This window comes from Bactrocera oleae, chromosome 2 (assembly GCF_042242935.1).
Source record: "Bactrocera oleae isolate idBacOlea1 chromosome 2, idBacOlea1, whole genome shotgun sequence".
NCBI lineage: Eukaryota > Metazoa > Arthropoda > Insecta > Diptera > Tephritidae > Bactrocera > Bactrocera oleae.
In genome coordinates, this window is record NC_091536.1 from 95100302 (window position 1) to 95119143 (window position 18842).

Here is an 18842-nt window from a genome sequence, read left to right on the forward strand (position 1 = left end):
AAAGATATTTTTTCACAGAGTCAGGTAGCAAACTAAGATATGTTTATGTTTCCATGATTTATTTTTATTTCAAACAGTTGTGATAACTGAACGAAAAGTGCAGATTATATAAGAAATGTGTCGATAGATTTGTCACATAGTCGGTGATATCTTCTTCTCATCTAAACTTGTCACGATTTTATTCCAAAGGTGACGTAATTATAATTAGTTAAGTTTCTGTTGAACTGATTTTCTGACATTTTCATACAAAACTATTTTCACCGAGCTGGAATTGATAGCTTCACCACGAACCATTTAATTATTGAGGTGCGAATAACATCCAAGAAAAAATCGGAAGTAAAGCTGCATTATAATCAAACTGCCTATAATTATTTCGTTAGGATTCCAAATATTTTTTACCTGTAGAAAAAGTCCTGTTCTTGCTACTTATAAGACATTATTCAAGGGACTTCTGAAACTTTTTAGTGAATGGCATGGTTAGCAGGTTTATTGATTATGGTTCTTCTACTGACATGGTCCCTTATTGTTATGGTTGAAACCAAAATTATTATTTTTTACTTATTTCGATAGCCCAAACAACACTATACGACTATAACGTAGTTCAAACCCGGATCATCGCATAAAAAATCTGGTAAATAATATAAATATTCTTATTCATCAAATAAACACCTCAACAAATTGGTAAATTCGAAAATAGTATATGCAGTTGAAATTAACTCTTTATTGAGCAATTAAGAGATTTTCAGCAATCTGTCCCAATAAGCATTTAATTGACAAAAATATAAGTTTCAAGTCTCCCTACAGTCCTGTTTAAATTAATAAGTTCAATGAGTGAAAGAAATAATCCCTTTGTGACTAAGTAACCAACATGTGTTATTGTAATGCTGCATGTCGCAATAGCTGCCATACTTCCTGTTTTTTTGTTTCCTGTACAAAAGCACATTGGAATCTAAAACCGATTCTACTGCCCGAAAAAATTGTTGTAAACTAATATAATCCAATTCAAAGTTAATTGATCACATTTTTTTTCACTAGGAAGTTTTCACAAACGAAATCGAAACAGTTTTTAGACAGCTTTCAAATACTGTAGTAATTGCTTAAGCAAAATTGAGTCCGCATTGCGTCTTAATTGATCTGTTTGAATGCAGTATTAGGCTTGCGACAGTTATGGCCGATTCACATACAACTTTCCTCGGTTTGCTTGACAATTCAGTATTTAACAATAAGGTAAAGCAATCTAGGGCATGCCAGAATGAAAGTTTTGCCTTCCGTCTACTTGTTAATAAAAATGGCGACTGTTGCTTGGCAAAGCGTAAAAAGATGAGAGCTGCCCAACGTTCTGCTTGGCTTTACTGCGTTTCGCTTCGGTGTGAACGTACTCATACAAAAGCATACATCGAACATTTCATATGTAAGATTTATTTGTATACCCTGAACAGAGAGTCCAAGAAGCTGCATATTTGTCGGAAACGCCGATATCAAAATTAAGTTCTTGTATGAAAAACGTGTTTATTTGTGAATGGTATTCTAAATTCCATGCAACCGAAGTTAACGCTTTTTCTTGTTTATAGTAGAGTTATACTAACTATAACCATCAATAATTTGATAATTTATTTTTCTTTTGATTAATTGATTGTTATCAAGTTATCTCAACTGTAAGTAACTTTTTTTACACATAAATATGTGCATTCGTTAGAATATTTTCCCAAAACTTGATCATGACTTCGCACATAAGTATATTTTGTAATTTTTTTCGGCGGCACTTGTTACTTTCAACTTTTTATTTTCCTAAAAAACCCAACAACTTATTCGAAGAGTGTGTCTATCATATAAAATGACTATGCAAATAGCTTTTGCTGAAAAAAAGAACTGTTGACATGAATTCTGATGAAGGTGCTTCAAATTTTCGCCAGACATCATGCATCAAACATGAAATACTTAAAAACTGATTGATCAGACAAGGATGTAGATTTATAAAAATATATTTGAGATTTCAATATATTTAGGATTTCAATGCGCAAAATGGTAGGCGGGGTAATAAAAGGTACTGATGTGTGTACGAACATACAATTCGTAAAAACCTTTTAGGGGGTATGCTAGTGTAGAATTAAAAAAAAATTATATTTTTTTTCATAGTTTCAAAGTGTAACTATTTAAGAATATGTCTACGAGAGGGTTTTTGAAAATTTAAATTATTTTGGGAGATATAGACATTTTACTGACCCGGCCTCTGAACTGGTTAAACTGGGTCTAATGGAACAAAATAATTTGTTATCGCTAGTTCATACAAATGCGACATCATTGCAGATTGATAATCTCTTTTTTCATTTCAGATGATTAGGAGCGCTGAAATAATGAAATTTTTTGAGACCCCCCACTTTATCAGCTGCCAGTTTTTTAAATTTTAAACTTTTTTTTATTTTCTTTTCTGTACTCTTGTAACATTAATGACTAACTGATCAAAAAATCGATACTAAAAGTATCTCTTGACTAGAATACCCCCTATATTTCCTTATAAGCGATATAAAACGCATATGTGAATTCCAGGTGATTCCTGGTGCGAATTGAAAATTAAGAAGTTTCGAAAGTCTGTATTCACCAGAAGCATGCAAAGACGGTTGAGACCATAAATTCGCATTGGTGAAATATATCAACTTTTGATTCAAAGTTCTATTTTGTAGGCAAAAGATTATATTTTTTTTGTAAAACCTCGGAAGCTCATCCCACACACCCAAATACTGGAACCTGTTTCCGTTCAGAGAAAAAATGTTTCAAAATTCAAAATATTAAGTACTGATTTGTGAGTTTATCAATATCAAAACATGACAAAAATCGTGGTAAACACCTCGTTTAGCTCTCAATCAGAACTTAGAGGTCGTAAGATCTTGGAAGTTGGAAACTTGAACACTTTTTCAAATTCTATCTTAGAATTTCAGTGCTACTTATATTATATTTTTTATGGGGTATAAATAAAATCATGGCTTACCATGCTGTGTAGGGATCACACTATTTTGGCAGACAACTAAATAATGCATTTTTTCCGTTGAGCCGCAATAAGCACAAACAGAACTTTTTACCAGGTTATGCACAAATTCGCTTAAGCCTATTAAACCTTTATGACTTTTATCTACAGTAGAGCATTATGGCTTTTTAGCTCTCATCGCTTGTTTTAAGTTTCATTCCTTCAGCACAAACAGTCAGCCAAGCAGCATCGACCGAAGCATAGTCTTCAAAAAACGCTGGCGAACCTTGCACTTGACATTGCAACAACCGCAGTAACCAATTATATCGGTAGGAGTTTGTTAACTTATAAAAGTCAAGGGCATCACTGCCGCTCGTGTGCGTATGATTACACATAATATTGTTTTCTTTTTTTGCTTTGCGTATAAAGGAGTAAGCTTTACGTTACCTCATTAACGGCGTTAAGAAATTTATGCTGACCGCATGCTGGCCGGCTGATGACCGTTAATGTGACCCTGATCTTTGCAGCATCTTAGTCGCTGTTTCCCCTGCTGAAGCTTCGAACCCTATTGCAGTTTAGTTGTTGTGGTGCAGTTGTTGCTGCTATTTTATTGTTGTCTCAGCCGACATTTATTGCAGTTGAGAAACAACTTTCGAATCACTTTAAATTTCAGCATTTCCTGCTCATTTCGCTTTTTATCTCATTTAAATGACATTGCCCGTCGTAATGATAGACCTGCTATCTCTTTTGTCTCTAGATACAGTTTCACTTTTTTTTGAGTGAGTTCTTTTTTCCCCTGTATTTCGTCATTAACCAACTAATTTTATTGTTTCTGTATGGCTTGCACTGGTATTAATGCCTTATGCGTCTTCAAGGATAATCTAGAATGTTCTGATTGGGATGCATTTCGAAAGTTGTTACACAAGAACAGAAAAGGCAAACCACTTAACTGGAAAACTTTGCCAAGTTAAGGGTCAATTAAGTGCATGTAAGATTTATGGTGAATGGAAGATTTTGCTTTTGTAAATAATAATACAAATTGAAACCAGATATAAGCATTTAATTGAGGAAGCAAAATGATGATGAGTATGCTTCTTTGAAAGCGAAAGGTTTTAAAATAATTAAATTTGTAGGTTTCCACTGAGTTCAAGGGTTTTAGAGTTCATCAGACAGAAAGCTTGAGAACCAAAGCACAGAAAAGATACATTTTATCTGAAACCGTAATAATATTTATAAAAAATATCTAGCGGCGATATCCCGTTTAATTTACACATTTCTTTTAAGAATACCGAACAGAGACTCGTCAATTACCTATTCTTCAGATGTCAGTTACCTTCTTACTCATGAAATTAGAGGATTGGAATATGGGTTACCTTTCGTTATTGTCGTTCTAAGAGGCTAAAATAACGCTTAGTAATTTTTCGGAAATAGTGCAAAGATAGAATATTCTAGAAGAGTAAGCAGCGATTCCAGGATTTCGAAAGGGCAGGTTTTGAAAAATTATGGTTTGTTGGAAGAAAATTATAGCGTTGTTGATAAAAGTATAGGCTAATACTATTATACGGGAAAATAGTTTGCATATAAAAATTTGCCATATAAATTGTAAACTGCTTAAACTAAAAGCGATGGGTATAAGTGCACGATTCATCTATACGTACAGTAAGAAACATTGAAGTATGTACTGCAGAACAAGTGGAATTAAATATATTCCGTTAATAAATGAAAGCAAATGTCGAACTTTTCTTTAACGGCCCCAAAGGGAGGTTCAAACCCGACAACCACCTCTGATTATGTGTTAATGACAATATAATCGAAAAAGTTAAAGAAGTAGTGTTGGAAAATCGTTGTGTTAGCATCAGGGAGATAGCAGAGCATCTCAACTATCTTATGTTGTGACGCAACACATTTTGGTACACTCATATTAAAAGACCTGATCTTCAAAAATCAGCCGAAACCGAAAAAACGAAAATTCGCTGAAGGCATGAAGACCATTCCAGCTGATGCTTATAACAAGTATGTGGAAAATTGGATTATATGTTGGTATGATTGTTTTAGCTATTTTGAAGACGATAACAAATATTTGTATTAGGATACGTGAAAGCGAAGTCGTTTTTGGTACTTCGGGTCAGATTTGATCAGATCGTACTTACTCTTAAGACGAAAGGAGTGCCGTGTTTGTAGTTCGGAAAATATGCTTGTAACCAAGAAAGATATTATTATCTCGCTAATATTTGACACTCAAAAATACGAAAATCAAAACAACTTATAACTACTAGACTCCAGATCTAGTAGGATCATATAGCTATTTATTTCTAAGCTTTCAAGCTAACTAACTTTTCAACATAACTTAATTTCGCCTTTAAATATCTCAATCGAAGGCTTGATATCTTCCATCTACATACGTAGGGAAAACGAATAAACAAATGAAGGCATAAATAATTAGCTCTTATCTTAGTGGGGCTAATATTGAAGCTGCTTCTGTTACAATGATAAGTATTTGGTATGGTATTCTCGGTGTTAGTTAAATGAATTATAAAACAAAATTTCATGCCTATACCAACGGTTGTATGGGACCATATGCCATAGATGTACATCCAATCTATTAAAACTAGTTATGTCAACACATATGTTATATGTGAAAATCCAAACAATTTTGCGTAGGTAGCCAGTTAGAAAGGCAGTAAAAATCAACTCATCTATCTTACTTATATGTATGTACATATATTTTAGACATTGTGTATGAGAATGTCTCATCGGCATAAACAAAACAGTAGACTTTAAAGTCCCATCTTATTATATTTCAGACCGGCTTTTTTGTTATAACGCTGAATTTAGAAATATTTAATATATAGTATGGAAGCTGACTTACCTATTAGTTTGCTCGTATACTTTTCCCGCCTAGGCGCTCTGATCCAACACTAATTGAAACACTCTGTTTAGTTCAAACACGTTTGCAATTCACAGAATGATTTGAATTATTGAAATGCACGCAATATTCTTACTATATTAAGCTTCACTTTTTTCCTATCGCTTAATCGACTTGAATGTTTCCGCTTTGTCACGTCTAAATGCACATGGATGCGTTTTGTTTCGATCGCAGCTCAACCAGACATCTGAGCTAGCACTTCAAGACTATTCTGACAGTTTGGCAGAAACACTTTCATTTAAAGCTCATTGGCGAAGGCTGTTACCGATTATGAATCGTCTGCCTTTGCTGCGCAAACACGTCGTCTGTCCTGTCGCTGCTTTTATTCTCGATATCTGTTGCTCCTTTTTGATATCTGTCTTCTGTTCTAAAGATTTTTCTCCAATTTTATTACATTAACTTTTCATCGCCCTTCTTTCAAAATTTACTCGTAAAAAACATAAATTGTTTTTGTGTTGATAAACACACACCTGCATACAGTAGTTCCGAAATAAAAAGGAAAAACTCCACAGCGAATGCCGTATGGAAAGGAAAAGCGAAAATTGCCGAAACTGTAAAACACCAACTGGCGTATCGGTCAGACAATCGATGATCGTTGTAAGCGAAAAACGCTAGCCGACAGACAGGTTCTTTGCAATTTGCGAATTGCAATTTATTTCTCAATACTTTTTTGATGCTTTCTGCTTTGCTTTTTGCACCAACAGGACGCACTATGTCACACACTCTGTCTAAGCAACTGACTTGTTTGGCACGTTTTGTTGATAATTTAACAACCAAGTAAGAATCAGCGAGTTAACCAGGCTAGCTAATAACGAGTTCAATATAATTGCACGAATGGACGATGGAACGAATTAACAATTGCACACATTGACTTCTCAATGGGGACTGAAATTGTTTTGGCGTTTTGCGTGCCGTTAAACGTAGTCCCCGCCAGGTCGTGGCGTTTTGTCGCCGACTGCGACATCCGCAGCGACAGTGCCGTTCGGACGAGCCTTTCGCTTCAAACTAGATCGAGAATGAAAGCGAGAATGCGAGCGCAGCTTGCCGGTTCCGTTTAGTGGACTGACGTCGGCTGCTGCGTAGACATTCGCCCACAATGGACATTTTACTGCGCAGTCGACTTTTACGCATGCGTTGTGCGTTGTGCGTTGTTCTATGCATACATATCTACGTGCGTGTACATTGCAGCTGTGCTTGCGTTACAGTTAAGCATTTCGTCGCAAGCTATTAACTTTAGTCGTTGTCGCTGCTGTAAATGTTGTTTACAACCAGAGTGCATTCTACAATCAGCAACATATATACTGTTTTTCTGAATACCTCTTATTCAATTATTAGGGATGAGAGCTACAAAAGCATAATTAATAATCGATTATTTTCAAAATACATCGATCGTTGCATATTAATTTTTTTATTAAAATAATGAAGGTATATGGTCTAGCCCCATATCTATTGTGGATGGATTTATTATATTTTTGTTATCAAATTTTATTGTACTAAGCTATAGTCCAAGATAGTAGCAGATGTAAACGATATTGACATCTTAATAACGGTAATATGTCGACACACCAATAGCAATGCTATGATCATCACTATCAATATTGTCTAGAATTTGGCATCGCAAGCGTATCTGGGTTTGAATCCATCGGTCTCTCTGGAACTAATACTAAATCTGCCCTCTTTAGACCTCTTTGCTGAAAACTGCGATGCAAAATCAACGAGACGACTACATGGCGACTTCAGGACAATTTACATATAGAACCTTCGGTCGTAGCTCGGTGATCCTACCTCGCAATTGGGAAAACAGATTCAGAATAAACGTAGAGAGATATATAAATAAACATTTATACGGATGGCTCTAAAACGGAGGACGGAGTTGGTGCGGTGCTATACTGTCCGAAGCAAGGCAGCATTTTGAGCTGCTGGACCACTGCAGTTTATTTAAAGCAGAGGATTTTGCTATTGGGAAAAACGTGGAAAAGGAATAAGATCGTTTCGCATATTGGACATAAGTGCATTGAGAAGCAGGGCAGCGGTGGTGATAATCGCCAAGGAACACGCTACTTCACTGATATAGTAGACGTGATTGCCAAGAGTTGTCTACTCCTCATGGACTACGTAACAGCATTCTATCTAGTATCGCTAAGGACCAAAACATGTATACGCGTGGCTCATTACCCTTAAAAAATAACGAAAATCGTGTACATCTCTATGACTCAACTATAATACGTTAGAAGGGTTAGGCAAGCACATAGTAGTTAAATCCTTAAGGAATATAGTATATGATAAATGAATGTATTTAATTTGCTTAACAATTTTGACATATAAAAAAATATTTTGGTGCTATTCGGAAGAAGGGTATTATTTACAGTAAATAAAAAACCGAGAAGCATTAATTAAAATCGGAATATAGAATTCGCAGCCAAAACTACGAAGAAATACTATATTCAAAGATTTTGACTGGATTATAGCCAACTCGGGCGCGCTAGCAAGGCCACCACACAACTACAGGATACAAGTCTCTGTCATATACAGGGTGTGCCAAAATAAACGCAAGATTAATATTTGACGCCATTTGTATTGACAACCCTAAAAAACAATCGACTGCTGACAGTTTAGGCTTAGTAAAAATGAAGCGTTGCACGATAGAACAACGTGTCTTCCGTACTGAACAATATTTCAACAACAATGAAAGCTTGGCGGCTGCTGTCACACAACCGGATGAAATTTTTTAATTACTGCATGAGACACTTCCAGGTCGAGTACGTTCTAGTTTTGGTCATCATAATTGGCCCCGCGTGGATCGCGTGATTTATTATTATTAGATTTCTTTTTATGGCGTTATTTAAAATCACAGATCTATTGCAACAAGCCTTCAACCACGCGAGCTTTAGAGAAGAGATTCAACGTTGCGTCAATGAAATTCAGCCACAGTTCTGCAGAATAGTCTAGGAAAATTTCGACAAACGAGTGCGTATGTGTATGGAATGCTGTGGTGCCCATTTTCCCGATGTGTTATTCCACAAATAACCCTATCCTGCATACTTTATGATTCAATGAAAAAATTACAATCGAAAGCCTAAAAACTGTATTTCTATTTAATTCCAATCTTGCGTTAATTTTGAGACACTCTTTAAATTTAATAAAGATTCAGTTCGTTATTTATGTTTTTATTTTTTTAAGCAAATCTTTTCAACAGCATTGGTTAGTCCAAATGAGCTTAAATGCGTAAATGCAGAAAAAGCAACTGTGTGCAAACACGTGTCAGAGCAATTTACGTGGGCCCCTACCAAGGTCATGTGTTGCCTGTTCAGCAACAACCGCATTTGTATTCGCCGCCGGAAAGAGAAAACAAAAAAACCATCCAACAAGAGTGAGAGTGACTGAGAGCTGACTCGGAACTTGGTGGCCCTCGAATCATGCATATAAATGACGAAAAATTTGACAATTTCGCCATGACCTTGATGCAAAATTTAAATGTAATTATGGTGCAAATAGAAAATATTATATTATATAATAAGTTATATGAAAAAGATGGTCTATCGATCATGGCCAACATACTGGCAAATTAGGTATACAATAACAATAAAATTCAATAAAAACAGTTATTTGGAAAATAAAGCCTATTTCAGCCTATTATAGTTCGAACTGGTTTCCAAAAATAGTCAATTGCGTCGTCAAATTTCCGAATATGAAAAAGTTGTCACGCGAAAATAGATCTACGAAGCGCACTAACTGTATCTTGTGTGTCATTGTTAGAAGTGGTATTTAACCATAAAGTGGGTGAAACGGTTAAACAGATCTACAAGACTATATTCAATCCCAAAAATACTTTTGTTCATGACATTACGAACTTATGTATGTATTTTTTGGCTGTCAAATTTTTTATATGCTATAGTGGTCCGATAACAGCGGTTCCAACAGCGGCTTCTTGAGCAGAACAAAAAGAGTGCAAATATTCAGATCGATATCGCAAAAATTGAACAAATTTGCGTATATACAGATAGAGAAGCGAACAGACCGACAAACATGACTAAATAAACTCAGCACGACACGCTGATCATTTATATAATATATTAGGTATACAAGTATAACTATATTAGTGAGGTATTTTTTCAAAATTTGAACATTTACGTACAATACTATTATTCATTTCCCATGAAGCTGTAACTTTTTCCAATCTTTCTAGCAATTTGTGTATTCCATCCCGAAAGAACTGTCCCAGCTTGGCGGTCGAGACTGAATCAAGCCAATTTTTGATACACTATTTTGACATGAACCGTATTCCAGTGAGGGTGTTCTGCATCGATCGGAGCAAATGGTATTCAGAAGGTGCAAGGTCTGGGTAAAACTTCTCAGCCGTGGTTTTCAAAAAAGTTTTTGAACGGTCTCGCAACATGAGGCCTAGCGGTGTCATAATGGAAAATTATTGCCTCGAATCTAGTGGTAAATTTGGGGAAAAAATTGTTGTAGTTTACGCTTCAAATGAATAACATAATGACGCACAAGGACAATAGCTTTTCTAATGATTGTTCGATATATTGGTATTGCAGTAAATAATAATAAAGTCTCTTGATAGTGTTTCAGACCCAATATATATTTTATAGGGTCTCCGACGTTTCCTTTTCGGTATTACATATTGAAAGTATCACGATACAAAAAAGATCAAAAAGAACTACAATAGTTCCCTTTGTATATTAGGAATTACGCTCTACTTATCTACTATCTACTTTGTGGAACCGCCTTAAGATTTTATATCTATATATCTACAATATATTGTATACTCATTTGCATACAACAAGTTGTTTCATTTTGTTCTATTTTCAAAGGTTTTTATTTTTTTATTATTTTATTATTGTTTTTTGTGTATAATTAATTTTTTATATGGTTATGAAAATTGTATAGTGATCTTTGTCATGACCGATTTGTTAACTCAATTAAATTGTGATTGAACAAAATATTGCCTTTTAATTGATGTTTAACCACTTTAATGCACTTTTTCGTAACAACCGTTATTAAGTTTACTTAGAAGTTATTCACTGACGTCATTCACCATTACGTCGAGTAATTATTAAGAAAAGTTTACATTATGCAGGTATTCATATGTGTATTTCAATTGTGAATTAAATTGTTTACCATAAAAAATGCAATTGGAGGTGGAGGTATTTAAATTTTGATTTAAGAAAGACAATATTTATTCCATCAGTCACAGTTAGGGAACTAAAAAGTTTATAGCACTGGGTTGTGCAACTATCGGTCGCTGTGCGGTCGCAATATCCTTTTGGACAAATGTAAACCGCAAGAGAATATGCGAACTTTTTGACCTCAGCAAGGTTAGGATTTTCCTGACTGTAGGCGCTCTAACTGGATGCCATTTTTAGAAGCTGGTTGGAAAAAGGCAAGTACTCAGCACTTTCTACTTGATTGCCGTGCATTTGCCAAATGCTAAACCACATCGGATACTTACCTTTGGATAAATTTAGATTAGCTGAGCTGGCGAAATAAAAACTAAACGTTTGATAGATATATTTTTAATAGCTACAAGACGATTTATCGACACTTAAAATGTAATTAACGGAGTTCTTTTTCTGGCTTCACAAAGTGCTAATCGTAATTAGCCCAAGTGCGATCCTATTTTGGGGTAAGCATACTTTTGTTAACTTTTGCTTCAAACTTGACTTACCAATGGCTCGAAGAAAAGGTGCATATTTCAGCGAGATTCGAGACATGCGATCCCATACTACATTAAATGTCGGAATAAAAGCATCTTCTAATAATTTTAAACATATTTACAATAAAACGAGTGGAACTGAGAGAGAGGCGAAGTTATTTTTGGATCAGGTACCATATCCCTTATTGCAATGAATAGTTGTCACTTCAAGACTATATTATATCTATGTATCTCTTCCTATACATAAAGCCATTACAAGCATGATAATGCTTAATCCAACTTTCCATACACTTGTTATAAGTCTCGGCTGGGATGGCATTCAGTGTGCCTTCAGCGAATTTTGTTTTTTTCAGTGTTGCTCATTTTTTAAGCTCCATTCGATACAGTTTCGACGTCATATTCATAAACCCATATCTCGTCACCAGTCATGATGCGTTTAATAAATGCAAGGTATTCAGCTACGTTGTCAAGCATCTCTTTTGCGAATATATAAAATATAGCACTCTATATCATAGATAAAGGCTTTATTGTGATCAAGAACAGTCGATTTTGAAGTAAGGTAAAATCATCAATAGCTGTCTCTTTTCATAAGGGTAGTAGAAGCTATATGGATGCTCACGCTTCAGCAACTTTTACCAGAGAGAAATAGTTTAAAAGTGACCCAACAAGAATGTCAAGTTGTCTCCTAGTTATCCAAACCGGTTTTCAAATCATCAAAAAGTGGTGGGTTGTTGTGAATTTCTTCTCGAACCTTTTTCCACCTTTAGCAGATCTAAAACCACTTTATTTACATACTAGTAACAATAAATTTCCGCGCTTAAAACGCGGGTTGAACGTACATGCATATGTCATATAAGTATAGTATAAGTACGCTTAGTTTACGCAAGTGCTAATAGGTAAGTGGCAGAATTTAATATAATTACGGTCATTAAATGTAACTGCCAGAGTTAGCAATTGTAATTAGTCTAAACTCCGCCGCATTTTAGCTGCATATATATAAATCACAAATTATTAAATCACATATTTTAATATTAATGTATAAAAAACGGAACAACAACAACAAGTAAATTAAACATTAATAAGTTTTATAAACACTTACGTAAATATTAATGCGCCAAAACTATTCGGAATAATCACTGCATACATATATACATACATGCGACTACATACATATTTGGTATTTACGGACTTTAATTGACTCTCACCTGTCGATAGCATTGTATAACGAACAAGCTTGTTATCGATTAAACAGTTACAGCTACATATATATGTAGATGCGCCGATGCAACAGCTAATAAATATTTGTCAGATTTTTAAGTAGCGTGAAATAATTTCATATGCCACTGCCTTTTTACATTAGTTTGTATTTGCTTTGTTGCATGTTCATACATAAATGTGTACATAGGTATGTATGTATGTATTTGCTCGCATGATTCCACTCGATTGTGTGAGCACACTCAGCTCTTTGGCCGAGGCGTTAGCACAATTATAAAATTGTCCACTTTTCAGTTCCGATTGGCTGCCCCTTGTGGGTCACCTTGATTGTGTGTTTGTATGTATTGTATGCAACCACATGTATCCCACCCGCACCTGCCACAACAGCTTCCAGACAATCATTATAGTAACTTTACATGCCAATATTTGTATTTGCTTACACAATTGAGCCGAGTAAATACGATGATTTAAAAAAATGCGAAGAATGCATTTATTTGAAGTGTGTTTATGTCGAAACAAGCCTCGTACAATAACAACAAGCATCGTAAAAATAATAGTAATCATGACTTAGAACTTTTCTGTCAACGCATAATTTCCATTAATATATTGTACTAAAATTGCGAATTCATTTAGTGGAATTCTACAAAAAGTTAATTTTATTTAACTGCCAGTCAACTAATTGCTTGCTACGCTTGCGCAAATTTTCTCAAGTGCTAAATACACACACACAAACCACCGCAGTCGCATAAATTACACAGGCCGTGCTGTTGCAGCGCATTGTCCTAAATTTTGAAGAGCTACTTTAATGGTTACTGTATACAAGCGGTGTTAGAATTGTTTCGAGACCTCTTAACTTTGAACGCTTAATGAGCTCCACCTATTCCATTTTATTTGTCAATTTTTATAGCAAGCAAGCTGAAAGTTCATATCACTTTAAAGGAAAACACAGTTTGCGAATTTCAGTATTTATTAGCATTTTTCAACATAGTTGATAATGAGAACGAGGAGACAACATTTATAGTGAACTTTTGAACGATTTGTTTTTCAACTTTAATATAACACTGCATTTCTCTCGAATACCTCACTGTAAGGCACATATCGATTAAGCCACCGGATAGTTACCCAACAGTGCTACCAGAACTTCTAACCGAAACTCTTGTGTACGTGTGATCGTTCATCCCTTTCTTATGCAAACGACTTATGAGTTGCACGCGTGTCTGCGTTAGTTTGCGCGCTTTTGGAAACTGTGATCAAGAAAAGCTCAATCAAAGGTGCGTAGAAGCCAGATCCGATGCATGCGAGAGATGGGGATGCATTTCGAAACTCAGTTCATACAACTTTACAAACGTTTGCGTTGACTGATTTCAGTCCTCAATCGTTCGAATTACATATGTTAAAGACGTGGTTGATGATTTTTCGCTTTTCCAGATAGTAAAGGAAAAATATTTTACACGTATCTCAAAATATAGGAACCATAACTTTGTCGTTCGACCGTTGCACCATTAAGCACTTTGAATTCGGCCTATAATGTGCAGCCTACTCAGATGGATGTCGATTAGACTCTGATGTGAAATGGTGGGACCGTACTTCAACTTAGGTGACAATGACCGATTGAAAAATTTAACGAATTTATTATCATTCTAGATCTCCTAAACTGCTCAGAATCATCACTGTATGGTTATTTGTGGTTAATTGTTAGCCCGCGCTGTAGAGTGTAAGCTAACTCGATAAAATTGTGTGAATTTTTTTAATCTTTCGTCCGTACCAGCCTCGTTTGAATAAACACAATGCTTATAGTTTTCGAATATCATGCCCCTACATGAATGAGCAAAAAATTTTGAATTGTTTGGTGATGATCAGATAAGCAATAACGACTTTTCTGCTGCAACGAGAGTGATACCATCCCTTTCTCATTACAACGGTTTTTTATTCGCTTCCAGGCTGTTTTAAGTCCCGATAGAGCTACCTGAGTGTATCGTTCAATTAGATTTTACTCAGCAAAGAAGTCGGAATAATTTCTGCTTTACTGCTGAAGATCAAACCTATGGTACACCTACATCTACATTTGAGAACAGTTTGTCATATTTTGCAAAAAAAAAAAGAAAAAACTGTTAAGGCAACCACTTCAAAAGCTAGTGCATTGAGCGAATTTAGGTTAATAACCACATCTAAAATTAAGTTATCTCATGGTGGGGTTTTGATGATAAAGTAACTTATTCTAACCTTACCTACCGCTCGCTTAAAGACGCTGGCGCGAATGTACATTCTCTATTTCTATAGATTTACACCACTACAGTCCAAGGCACGCCTACGCGAATTGTCAATATTATTGACATCATAAATGGTTTGTTTTCACAAAAGTATAATATTTCCTGTGTAATATAAGTATGCAACTTAGTATTTCACTCGCGCTACTTTACTTTATAATTTTTTTTCGAATTCGAACTGTAACGTACCATAAAAATTTAATAATTTAGTTTTTATAAGGAGTCAAAGTCGGAACTTCAAACAAATAAATACTTTATATTTTAAACATATTGAACCGCCTTTAAAACTTTATAGCATCTGACATATAAGATTCCCTTTTTAGTAGCTTACATACAATAAAAAACAATGATGTTTTCAAAAAGTTTTCAATTTCGAAATCGAAGGCAAATATTTCCGTCTGGGAGGCTAACTCAAATAAACGGAGAAATTATACTTAGGACTCAATGGCTCGAGAAAAAATTAGCTTGTTTCAACATACAGAAAAAAGTTCGATTTTGACGTACAAGTACAAAATGTTAACAACAAATTATCTTCTTTATAAAGTATTGACCTTTCTTTGGATTGAGAATCAAACGGCTTTTGTCTTCGATTTGTATGGATTCATGAGTTTATTCAAAGAAACAGAATTACACTAAGTAACTTTACAAAAGTACATTATAAAGTAGACACATTAGGCACATTAACCTTACAAAAGTATGCAAATAATAATTAAGCGTAGCAATACATATCTACTCGTATGTGAATGTTATATGTTTGTGTTGTATAAAAGAGAATTTCTTTTCGTTTTTTGTTTTGAATGAAAATTACGCGATATACATACATATTTCGAACAAAGAATATACAAACAAAATTTGACTACCAGTAACCCTTGCAAAAGGAGAATAATATAATATAGTATATATAAACGTATATATGTATGTATATAAACTATTGCCTTTTACGTGTTTGTGAAAAATACAAATTCCGAAAATATATTTGCAAAGTAAAACCAAAAACTACCGTTAACGCACGTCATATGAAACGAAAAGCAAAAAATGCAACAAAAACTAATGAGTTATAATTAATAATTTCGTAAAATTTCTTGCTAAATAACAGTTAAGTTTTACATTACATTCACTTTGATTTAATAAAAATACAAAGAATAAACGAACAATAGCGCTTAAGCATTAATTTATCTACAAATGTAAAATCCATTATTGCTATCTACATACATATTTATATATACATACTCGCACTTATGCTTTTACTATACACATACGCACGCACTGTCTGTCATGTATTGTAGTATATAAATACATATATATATGTACAACGAGTATATTGTTTAATAGGACGCAGCTAACTAAGTAGAGATATTTGTAAATATTTATAGGCATATACATACATATTTATAAATATAGTTTGTTCTTCAGTTACTTATTTGTCCACAAAATAGAATACCTCCCCCGTTTCTATACAAAATATCATTTGCTTATTTGATTTTCATTTTTTCTTTTTTTCCTCTTAAATTTTGCAACAAATACATAAAATGCTGTGCTATCAGTGTACTTGACATTGTTGTTTGTTATTGTTATTATTTTTTTTTTTTGTTTTTGTTACTTTTTCGAACTTTTATTTTCTGGATATATAAAAAATTTACATTATTAACGCTTTATAAATACATTTACATAAGTCTAAGTTATTGGTAGGCAAATGTATACAAACGCACACTGCGCATGCGCGCCGTAACATTGCTCTAATTGCGCAACAATCGCAATGGTTGTGAGGTGCACGCATGCAACAGCATAATTTACGCGCATAACTGGACTATAAAGTAGTAGAGTTTAATAAAAAAAAAATTAGAATTTTAATTGTAACTTTTTTGGTGGTAGTAGTGTCGCTTGATAGTAGTACTTGTTGCTTTTGTAGTATATGTATAATAAAAGTATTCGGTAGTTGTCGCAATATTAACAATAGTTTTTGTAGACGTCCATTTTATTATATTATTTATTTCCCTGTTGTTGCCAAGTTTGTGTAAAACTTTAAGATTCGCATTTTTCTGTTTCTTCACATATGTATGTACATATATAGGTATATGTGATTTTTTTTTTTTGCATAATTTATGCGTGTGCATGATGTAAAACACCGTTTGAATGCTTACAAATTTATAACAACAAATTGTTTGACTTCGCTTTTACTTTCCCTCCTTACTCCTTCTCAATCTACAAGAAAGCGGCGCGCAATTAATGCTCTTCTATATCTAAAAACTGTACTTAAATAAAATCTATGGGGTTTTTATTTGATTTTTGCTTTTTGTGTTGTTTTTGTTTGCCTAAATGAAACATATGTTTTCTGCATTTCGCTTTGTTTTGCTTTCTTTTCTTTGTTTCTTTTGCATTAAATACATACATATCTACTGCAAATTGTTTGAACAACTTGGTGATACTAGATTATGTCTAGAAATAAATGTATGTATGTATGTACAAATGTACTTGACCTTAGAACATATTCTTCTTTGTTGCTGCTATAATGTATAGTATTTTAATTATAATTAATTCTTGTGTTTCCTTTTCCAACTTTTAAATATACACATATATATATATATATATATAAGCTCCATATTTACTCGATTTAAATTATTAAATATATAATTTATGTATATATAAAAAATAATCAATTTTTTTGTGTGTATGGGTTTTTTGTTGTTGTTTTTTGTTATTAATATATACTTAAGTGCTAACTATTCTTTGCTGGTTATTTCTGCTTTCGTTTGTTACACTTTATGCTTTATTTGACTTTTCGCTGGTGTAGACTAGAGCTACTGCTGTCCGGATTGAGTATAGCATCGTTGGTGGATAGCACACCATCGCCTTCTTTAAAGGCATGGCCGTTAGCGTAGCCATTCTTATAGCCATTGGTGAAGTGATGATTGGGCTGGATGCTCTCGGCTTCCTCGTCCATAACGGGCTGGATAATTGGAAAAAGATGTAGAAACGGGAAATTAATTTAAAATTTCATATCAATTTAAAAAATTATATATACTTGTATAATTAAAAATGTTATAAAACAGTATTGATAGTAAAATTTTTAGAGCAAAATGGGCAATAGTGCTTAAACACTAAAAAAAAAAAAAATAATAATAATTAATTTAAAAAATAAAAAATAATAATAAATTTAAAAAATAATAATAAATTTAAATTATAAATAATAATAATAAATTATTATTATATTTATGAACCTATACATTTGTCATGTATTAAAAAATAAACATTTGATTATAATTGTTGTTGTAGCGGAAGAAACCATTAGTCAAATTATTTTAGGATACACATTAGCACATGAATATATGATAATTGACTTTATTATTATTTGATTACTAATTTACATATATGTATGTATTTATATAAGCAGAATTTCAGCTGTACTGATTTGAAAACGGTAACATTTCTGCGATGACACCTTGACTTTGAAACACCCTTTCGTGTTAATTAAAAAGGGCAAGAGTACCGAACTTTAGCTGAATATTATAATATATCAATTTGCTTATTTCAGTGCTTAAACCGAACTTGTCAGATTAATCATGCTCTTTATACGCTGAACAGAGTATATTAAGTTTGTGACGAAGATAGTAACCCCCAAAAGGAAATATCGGCAACCCTGTAAAGTATATATATATATATATGACCAGCGTGACGAACAGAGTCGATTTAAGAATGTCCGCCTGCTGTAATTACGCCAACCAGTCCCTCAAATATCGATCTAAAATTTTTCACCCGTCGATCTCGGACTACTATAGGATATATACATATATGACCATTCAAAAC

At 33.8% G+C, this 18842-nt stretch overlaps 2 protein-coding genes and 1 long non-coding RNA gene across 10 annotated transcripts in view; 1 reads left to right on the top strand and 2 right to left on the bottom strand.

The window, feature by feature from the left end:
* Window positions 1-6886, bottom strand: part of LOC106618957 (very long chain fatty acid elongase AAEL008004) — a 93483-nt gene extending 86597 nt beyond the window's left edge. For 3 of the 5 annotated variants that reach the window (XM_070106067.1, XM_014236891.3, XM_014236896.3), the window contains exon 1: window positions 5832-6874. The gene's annotated coding sequence lies outside the window, so the exon portion shown is untranslated. Of the gene's footprint in view, window positions 1-5831 lie in introns of all 5 variants that reach the window. The other 2 variants (XM_014236897.3, XM_014236900.3) reach the window with 2 other exon arrangements.
* A 6738-nt stretch (window positions 6887-13624) lies between these two features.
* On the top strand, window positions 13625-17485 carry LOC118679868 (uncharacterized). Its single transcript, XR_004975381.2, has 2 exons — window positions 13625-14042; window positions 14200-17485. It is a non-coding gene; the product is annotated as an uncharacterized lncRNA (long non-coding RNA).
* Window positions 15617-18842, bottom strand: part of LOC106618960 (very long chain fatty acid elongase 7) — a 47301-nt gene continuing 44075 nt past the window's right edge. For all 4 annotated transcript variants that reach the window (XM_014236903.3, XM_036357153.2, XM_036357151.2 and 1 more), the window contains exon 8: window positions 15617-17985. In XM_014236903.3, coding sequence (XP_014092378.2) covers window positions 17806-17985 — 180 coding nt within the window. In that variant the 3' untranslated portion in view covers window positions 15617-17805. The remainder of the gene's footprint in view (window positions 17986-18842) is intronic.